The sequence below is a fragment of the Melanostigma gelatinosum genome, assembly GCF_949748355.1.
Source record: "Melanostigma gelatinosum genome assembly, chromosome: 23".
NCBI classification, from domain to species: Eukaryota; Metazoa; Chordata; class Actinopteri; order Perciformes; family Zoarcidae; genus Melanostigma; species Melanostigma gelatinosum.
Window position 1 is genome coordinate 1732031 of NC_136656.1, and position 8971 is coordinate 1741001.

The 8971-nt window shown below is 44.4% G+C and overlaps 1 protein-coding gene across 1 annotated transcript in view; it reads right to left on the bottom strand.

Moving 5' to 3' along the window:
* Window positions 1-518: 518 nt before the first annotated feature.
* rnf150b (ring finger protein 150b) overlaps window positions 519-8971 on the bottom strand; it is a 9550-nt gene continuing 1097 nt past the window's right edge. Inside the window, exons 2-6 of the mRNA XM_079295388.1 lie at window positions 8719-8969; window positions 7608-7762; window positions 6805-6901; window positions 6340-6601; window positions 519-5839 (exon numbers count right to left, since the gene is read on the bottom strand). Coding sequence (XP_079151514.1) covers window positions 5721-5839; window positions 6340-6601; window positions 6805-6901; window positions 7608-7762; window positions 8719-8969 — 884 coding nt within the window. The 3' untranslated portion in view covers window positions 519-5720. The remainder of the gene's footprint in view (window positions 5840-6339; window positions 6602-6804; window positions 6902-7607; window positions 7763-8718; window positions 8970-8971) is intronic.

Here is an 8971-nt window from a genome sequence, read left to right on the forward strand (position 1 = left end):
TTTGGGGATTTCAGCCTTTGCTCGCCTCTGCTGTTCACCGGCGTCTCGGCTGTTGGTGTCCTCGTAATTACACATGATTATAGGACAATGCCACTTTTTTGTGTAGAAAATGGATTTGTAGGCTAGTTAAAATACATCTACAACTAATAAAATGGTGCCCACACTACCGGTACTTGTTTTTTCTTCCTTCATTTTCAAGTATTGTTACTTCGTCTTGATTGGATTTTATGAATGCAACATGGATTCAAGCAGTCTCTTTTTTTTGTAAATAATTGTTTTCACCAACAAAATACACACAAAACTCAGAGGTTTATAAAGTATAAACAAGCAGATGTAGAATTCAAACTGTTCCGCTAGAATACAATTTTCATTATTGGGGAAAAAACCAACAAAATCCCATCCCGGTTAAGATGGGATTTAAGAAACTTTTTTTTTTTTTTTTTTTTTTAAAGATGACAAGACACCAGCCTGGAATAAAAACAAAAAACTTGAATTGAAAGTTTTATTTAAATGCTGTCCTGAATCAGAACACGTGCAACAACTGAAACACAGAAACAAACATGGCCGCTTCGTATTTACACGCGTGTACGTCTGTATTTTTGTGTTTGCGTGCAACAGGACAACCACACAAACAGACGCTCAGTAAAACAAGTAATATCGTAGAAACACACGTAGACGCATCGGCTCGCCTCGACTTTCACCGTCTCTCTGGAGGGATCTGAAACTTTTTCTCCCGTTCTTTTTTTCTGAACACATTTATAATTGTTTAAACTGATTCAAATCCATCTCAAAGCAGGTTGCGTGTCAATTAAAAAAAAAAAAAAGATATTCAGGTTACGTTTTTAACAATTTAGAACAGGGATTCCCAAAGTGGGGTGCGCGCACCCCTGGGGGTGCGCGAGCTGCCTCTAGGGGGTGCGCGAGAGGAAAAGTGTAATGGCGGTCTGATGGTGTAATAATATTAAATATAAAAAAAAAATGTAATTTTAATTTAAAAACTGTCAGGTGGGACATCTGAAGCTATCAGTCGTAAAAGAGGAGAGGGACAGAGAGAGAGAGAGGAATCGGAGGCGAGGGGAACGGAGAGGTGCGTTGGGGAGAGACCGGGAGAAGAAATCGAGCCAGAGTCAGAGGAAGATGAGACGGAGGAGACCGGAAAGGAGGAAGGGATAGCACAGACAAATCGGGAGCACATCGGCCCATCGCGGAGTCAAGGTGAAAAAAGAGGAAACGAGAGTGAGCATCAGACTGGGAAAAACAAGAGGAAATATGATGAAAAGTATGTGTGTCTGGGCTTCACTTGGATTGGCAACGCAGATTCCCCAAAGCCACAGTGCGTGGTGTGCAGTGAGGTTCTGGCTAACAGTCTGAAGCTCTTATTTACGTCGCCACCTGAACACCAAGCATGCCAGTGCAAGTCAAAAGCCTCTTACATTGTTTATGTCGAAATTGGAGGAGTTACAAAACAGCCAAAACAACTACAGTCTCATTCATGTGTTGGTCTATAAATGACGCACTACGGGCTTCATATCTGGTTACAGAATAGCGAGAAAGGGGCTACCGCACACAATCGCCGAAGACGTGAGCTCACCAGCTGCCAGAGAGATGGTGGAATGTATGATTGGAGAGAAAGAAGCAAAAAAGTTGTGCATGATCCCGGTGTCCAACAACACTGTGTCGCACCGCATCGATGCTTTGTCCGAAGACATCCTGGCTACATTAGTCGCTCATGAATTGTAAATGAAATGTGATAATCTGCCTCTGAGCCTGTGCGTGTGTCCTCGCATCAGTATTGCTCTTTAAAAGTGACGCCTTGTGTCACTGAAAGTTATTGAAACTTTGTTGCAGTGTTTCAGGGCGTTTTCACACCTTCAGTTCGTTTGCTTTGTTGCAGTTGCTCCTTTGTTCGGTTTGTGTTCACACTGCAACATTTAACAGCGGATTAAATCTTGTAAACAAATGCCACGCGCGAGCAAACTGTTCTCTCATTGGTCCCATTCTTATGCGGCTATGAAGGCTTAAAAGGCTCTGTTGCTTCTTTTTTTTCTTTTTTTTATTAAGGGGGGGGGGGGGGGGGTGCGCGAACCCGGTCGGGATGTAGAAGGGGGTGCGCGGCCTAAAAAGTTTGGGAACCGCTGATTTAGAAGATTAAAATGTATAATCCCAGATGGGATTACGTGACTCAGGATACAACACAAATTACAATTCATGGCAAAATATATGGCAGTTGGTCCACAAACACATTAGCAGTTTAACCAGGAAACATTTTCCAGATCCTTTTTTCTCAATCAAATTTACAAAATGTCTCGTAACGATCCCACGATACAATCCCACTTTTCTAAAACACAGAAATGTTGAGGGACGACGAGTGAAATGTAGTGAACGAACAAAATGTTCGAAGGACAGATGAAAATTTAAAAAAAGCAGTTATTAGAAAGGAGACTTTTCCAGAACCTTCCAGAGAAATGGAATTAAAGTGCATAAAAAAAGAAAAAGAAAAAAAAAAGAAAAGAAGAGTCCGAGCAACTAATCAAAACACGGCATCCGGGGAAAACAGCCAATGGGCTGCGAGGAGAGGCGGGAACAGGAGAAACCAATCAGACGTCATTACTGGCAGTGACATGAAGGTCCCCGTTATTTAACAAGATAATGGAGACAGATATCAAAGTATGAACTATTAACTTTGTTTTAAGAATAACCATTGGGGGGGGGGGGGGGGCAACATGCCACAGCAGCCTCAGTCTCTACTAGAAGAACAAGCTAAATGATCCAGAACAAATTCATTTTCACTACGGTGGCAGCAGATTCAGTCACATAAAAAAATATGTAAGAAAATGAAACAGTGCAAATGTAAAAATAAACACTCGGTTAAAGTAAAGCTTACAGCACAAAGGAAGTGACTTTAATTATTGTTAAATGGCCAGGACAACATGAACACATCCATCATCTTTATATAGTACAGCTGATTGGTTCTCCCCCATTTACCCAGTGTTTCTTTATTAACTAATCTTTGTTGTGTACTTGGTAACCGACAAAGACTGCAAAGTAGGAAGAAGAAATTGAAAAAGTCGTCCTGGCTCATTTGGTTCCATTTGAATTCTACGAAACATCACGAAAGACTTGATGACATCTCCAGGTCGATATTATTATTCATAAATACAGTTGAATGGTTGAACTACAGATCCCATTATGCCGTGTGATGGTTTTTCCTTAGTTCCTTTTCTTAAATTTGCTGAGTTCTGAACACATTCTCGAACAGTTAAACTTACAATAGTTTAGAATCATTCCATCAAGGTGCTTTGCGTCGTGTTTTTATGTACAATTACACAAATAATCAACACTTAAATCTGCCCGGATACTCAATCACGCTGAGACTCTTCAAGTCTTTGCTGCTGGGCGTCTTCCTTACAAAAATAAAAACGTCTCCTCTGGTATCAAAATAGACGACAATCTTCATCTCTCTTGGCATCTGAACACCCGTTTGGCAGACAGACAGCGATGCCACACGGAGAACACGTGGAATATATATTTAATATTTACATGCTTGGCATCCAGAGTGAACTACGGTCACTAAAGCAGGGAAGGATGCAAGTCTACCACTCTGGGTACCGTCGTTCTGTCGGCTTTCACAGCTTGTTGTGGTGGCGTTTGAATTTTAAAACTCTGGGAATGGTAACAGCAGCTGACTCTTATTGTGGAAGCGGGTTTAAACAACACATCTTAGGTTTGGTCGAGATCGGAGAGAAGATGACAGACTAAAGAGTCAGAGAGTCGATCCTTGATTGTCGGGGTCAAAGGTGTTAAAAAAGGCAGCATGAGGCCGTGGTGGTCAGGCAGACGGACGGGAAACCAAAACAAGGAGACACTAAAGACGAGGTTCCTACGTCGCATTTTAACGATTAGCAGACGTTACGACTCAGGACAGACTGACGCCGTAGAAGACTGATGAAGAAAGTCTGTCCGTCCTTTTACCTTCAGGCAGACACGAAGAGATTACGCTAAACTGATCACCAACGCGTCGTAGAAACGCACCACATTTCTGCTAGATCGCCCAATTCCGACGCCCGATTCCGACTTACGATGCGCTACGAGCCGTCAATCTGGCTGTCAGACATTCGGATGAATTTTTGGTACGTCCCAAATTGTGGTTAGCTGTCTCGCAGTTCCACAGTCCGATTTCCCAACATAGCTGCTGTCAAACAATCCGATGAAAACGGTACCGAGCTCGTTTTATTACTGATGAAGTAGTATTTTACATGTTGGAGCCAAACTGTAGTCTCGACTAAAACTCCTGCGATATTACACTTTTGTTGCAGAACAGAGCAGCTTCTACTTTCTATGCAACGCTGCCTTCCTCTCTTTTTGTCAACATCGTTGAGAACATAATCATGATTGAATTAACTTATTGGCCGTCGTCCCTGGACATCGTCACTACCTCTAGTTGGAGCTCGGTGTCGCAACCGATTGTTTCTAAATGGCGGTGCAGCTGGAAACTCTCCACCATGGAGGCATTTCTCTCGTTACCATTTTCTCAGAATGATAATAATTACTTTTCGGTATTAAAACACATTTCATCAACCGTTCTCACACCTTATAAAATCAATGCAAACATGTCTTAGCGTCACCATTTTGGAACCACGACCGAAGACAGAAAGCATCCAAACCAAATACTGTGAGTACTACTGTAAAGATAAAGGAGCCTTGAGTTACACCGACTAGGAAAAAGTAAAACACTGTAGTTGCTATTTAATACTGCAGTCACACTGGAGCTGTAAAACACCGGTTTAAGCACTAGAAGAAGAAGAAGACACAAACGAAGCGTTCCTTTCCAGAAATGAAAAGTCGGTCATTGCACACGTCCAGAAACAGCACCGGGCGTGTTGGCAGGTCACTTCAACCGGAGGATAAAACCGCCAGAGAATCCAGACCAGGACAGGAAGTGAGTCACCATCAGGTCTCGTTCTCGTTGTTGTGCCTCCAACAGAATATTCCACAAAAGGTCCAAGAGCGCTCGTTACTGAAGAACAGGAAGTAATACGCAGGGAAATCTAGATTCCTCACAGATCCTCTGGATTTATAATCCTGCTTTGGCAGCTGACTTCCTCAGTTTATACTCTGAGAGTTTGAGATGATCCTCGTGGTCTCCAGAGTTAAATGTTCTTCTGGAGACTCGGTTTGAATCCCATCAGAAAATCAAAATGTCCACGATGTTTGGAGTTCAGGTTTCTGTCACTGTGGGTCAGTGACCGATGGGGGAGTCTGCTTCTAGAACCAGACAGGTGGACTAAGTTACAACCCAGTTTAACTGGTTAAGACCAGGGTCACCACACTGGATCACACCAGGTTAGGTCCTCGTTCTAATCTCGCCAAGAGCCCAGGAGACTACAAATGAAGCCAAACCCTCGAGTCCAGATCAAAACCAACACACACCTTAAAGTAAGTCCACTATGTGCAAACCCATCAGAGTCTAGACCCTGCTTTTGGCTCGTCTCAAGTCCCCACCTGGGGTCCAGACAAGTTGGTTTGGTTCAGCTAAGTTCTGTATCACACAGGTCCAAACAAAAACAAACAGTTAAAACCAGAACCAGGTCCTGGATCTGGTTTCAGTTGGGTCGTTCTCTGGACCTTCAGGTCCACTCATGTCTGTGAAAAATGTGAACCTGATTTGAGTCTGTATTGACCCGGTTTAGGTGGGTGGGTTCAGGTCTGGTTCGCTCCTCTCAGGACTTGTCCCCCAGCTGACACTGGTCCACAGACCCCTCCTCGTCTGAGAGACCCGTTTCAACGGTGATGACCAAGGACGCCACCGAGGCGCTGCTCGCCATCGGCTGTAGCTCACCTGGAGGAGGAGGGAGGGAATAGGAGGGAGGGAGGGAATAGGAGGGAGGAGGAAGAGAGGAGAGTCTCATCCCAAACCAGACTATTACAAGTGGAGCCTCCATTTTGTTTTTCAACATTGGTAACACTTGGAGAAATGTTGAATGTATGGATTCATTTGTTTGCCAATTTTTGTAAAATAATTTATCAAAGAAATTCAACTTGCATTTCTCATGATTGATGTGATAATAACTGTTATTCTGCACGAAAGACATGTTCTAGTTCTCTCTACTTCTAGTCCTGAAGGTTCTGTTTCTACAGAGGAGCAGGACTTTTATCGGAGTAGAAAACACCCCAAAACTGGAGTTCTGTTTTGGGGTTCAGAGGGTTAAACTTTGGATTGATTCTTTGGACGCATCACATAAAAGAAAAGTTTAATGTGACTTTAATTACATGCCTCAGAATCACCACTGGGTGTCAGTATAACACTTACAGTCGCCGGTCAGTGTGTGTGTGTGTTACCTGTGTGTGTGTCTGTGGTGGCTGTCAGTGGACTGTCTCTCAGGGTGTCTGGGTCCTGGTAGTCCTGAGGGAGCCCCACCCTCCTCACCCCGGGGTCCAGCACCACGGAGGCTCCGTCCCCCTCGCTCAGCGTGCCGTCGCTGGAGGCCCCGGACACCACGGCCTCCAGGGCCAAGGCCCCGACTCCGCCCGCCCCCTCCCCCCCACCGCCCAGGGCCAGGTCGTAGTCCAGCGGCAGGTCGTCCAGGCAGTCTGCGTTCAGCTGGAGGGGGGGGGCGTCAGACATTTTAACAACACACCATTAGTTTTACTGTACTACTTTTAAGAAGTTTGAGAAACAGTTTTGCAAGATCTTCTTGCACTGCTGAATAAACATGCCGTTTCTTCTGCGTAGTACCTCGATGTTAAACATTCTGTCAAACTCTTCAACACAAGTTAGAAACTAAATGAAGCCGGTGGACTCACAGCGATGCCGAGGGCTTTGAGGATGTTCATCTTACACATGGGACACGTGCGGTGGTCCAGCAGCCATGGATCCACACAGCTCTTATGGAACAAGTGTCTGCAGACAACAACAAGTTATTGTCGTCTCAACCCTGACACATTTCAACCTTGACAAAGGAAGCGCAGAACAGACCCACAACTCCTGGTCTTACCTTTCACAATAAAAGCCCTAGACATAACTGTTTACCAGAGGGACCTCAGTCGGGCTGGGCGGTATGGCCAAAAATTCATATCACGGTATTTTTTTTTCCGCAATAAAGCATTAATTAATTAACGCCAAAAAGAAACGGCCGGCCAGCGAGCGGTGAACAGCCGTTTGTGTGGCGTGTCTTCCGTTCCGTCACTTCCTGTTTCCTTCACCTACATTCCCCTGGGTCCTAAACCCCTCCATGGAAAGAAACGGGATTAGACCGTAGGATTCAGTTGTTAGTAGGTGTTTAGGTTAATTTCTTTATATATATCTAGATATCTTATATATATATATATATAGATATATATATATATATATATATATATATATATATAGGATACTCATCGAGGAAACTCTTATGGCTAAACAACAGTTAACGTCAGAAGACTCTCCTGCTCCAATCTATCCAAACCTTCTATTGAGAAAGTGTTGCAACCGTCAGTGAATTCACATTCCTGCCAGTTCTAAAAGCCTTGAGGGATCAACAGGACTTATCCTTTCAATCATGTTCAAACAGCTTTGTATGAACCCTGTTTTAAGTCCCGGTGAAGTTCCCGTCACTGTGTGGTCTTACCTGCAGGGCAGGATGCGGACCACGTCGTTGGGTTTGTAGCCCTCGATGCAGACGGCACAGTTGTCGAAGTCGGCCTCCGTCTCCTGGTCGCCTTTCCTGATGGTACGAACCTGAAGCTTACTGATGGCCTTCTTAGCTGCATCACCAAGACGACGCTGGGGGGGGCGGAGACAGAGACAAAGGTTTCCTTCCTGTTTGAGTTTCTTTTCTTCAGTTTTCTCCAGATTACAAAAACTTTTCTTCATTTAAAAAGATAATTCAGTGGAAGCAGCTGTGATTAATTATGACTTGTGAACTGAATTTCACAATTTATATGTTGTTGTTTTTGGAAGCAGCTGTTTCTAATCAACTGGTTTGGGAACATTTAGTGGTATGAACTACACACAGGTGAGCAGACACAGGTTGCGGTCCCGAGCGTTAGCGGATCATATTATTATTATTAGGTGTTGTTGTTTACCTGGTTGCGGCCCTGAGCGTTGGCGTATCATATTATTATTATTAGGTGTTGTTGTTTACCTTGTTGCGGTCCCGAGCGTTGGCGTATCATATTATTAGTAGGTGTTGTTGTTTACCTGGTTGCGGTCCTGAGCATTGGCGTATCACAGCGGTTCCCAAACTTTTTAGGCCGTGCACCCCCTTCTACATCCCGACCGGGTTCGCGCACCCCCCCCCCCCTTAATTAAAAAAAAAAAAAAAAAAGAAGCAACAGAGCCTTTTAAGCCTTCATAGACGCATAATAATCGGACCAATGAGAGAACAGTTTGCTCGCGCGTGGCATTTGTTTACAAGATTTAGTCCGCTGTTAAATGTTGCAGTGTGAACACAAACTGCAACATTGTATCATATTAATCCCTGAATCAGAACAAACGAACTGAAGGTGTGAAAACGCCCTGAAACACTGCAACAAAGTTTCAATAACTTTCAATAGCTTTTTGTTTACCTGGTTGCGGTCCCGAGCGTTGGCGTATCATATTATTAGTAGGTGTTGTTTACCTGGTTGCGGTCCAGAGCGTTGGCGTATCATATTATGAGTATGTGTTGTTGTTGTTTACCTGGTTGCGGTCCCGAGCGTTGGCGTATCATATTATGAGTACGTGTTGTTGTTGTTTACCTGGTTGCGGTCCCGAGCGTTGGCGTATCTGAACCTCTGGATGTAGTAGAAGACGAGCCAGGCCAGGGAGATGATCATGAGCACGATGAAGGAGATGGAGACGAACACCACCGACGTCCTGCTCACGTACTTCTGAAGGTTCCTGGTCCCGATGGTGATCGTCATGTGGACCGTCACGTTGTGCTCCAGAAGGGTCGTCATCTCACGGCCCTTTAGCTCCGGGATCATGATGGCGACCACCTCACCTGTCTCT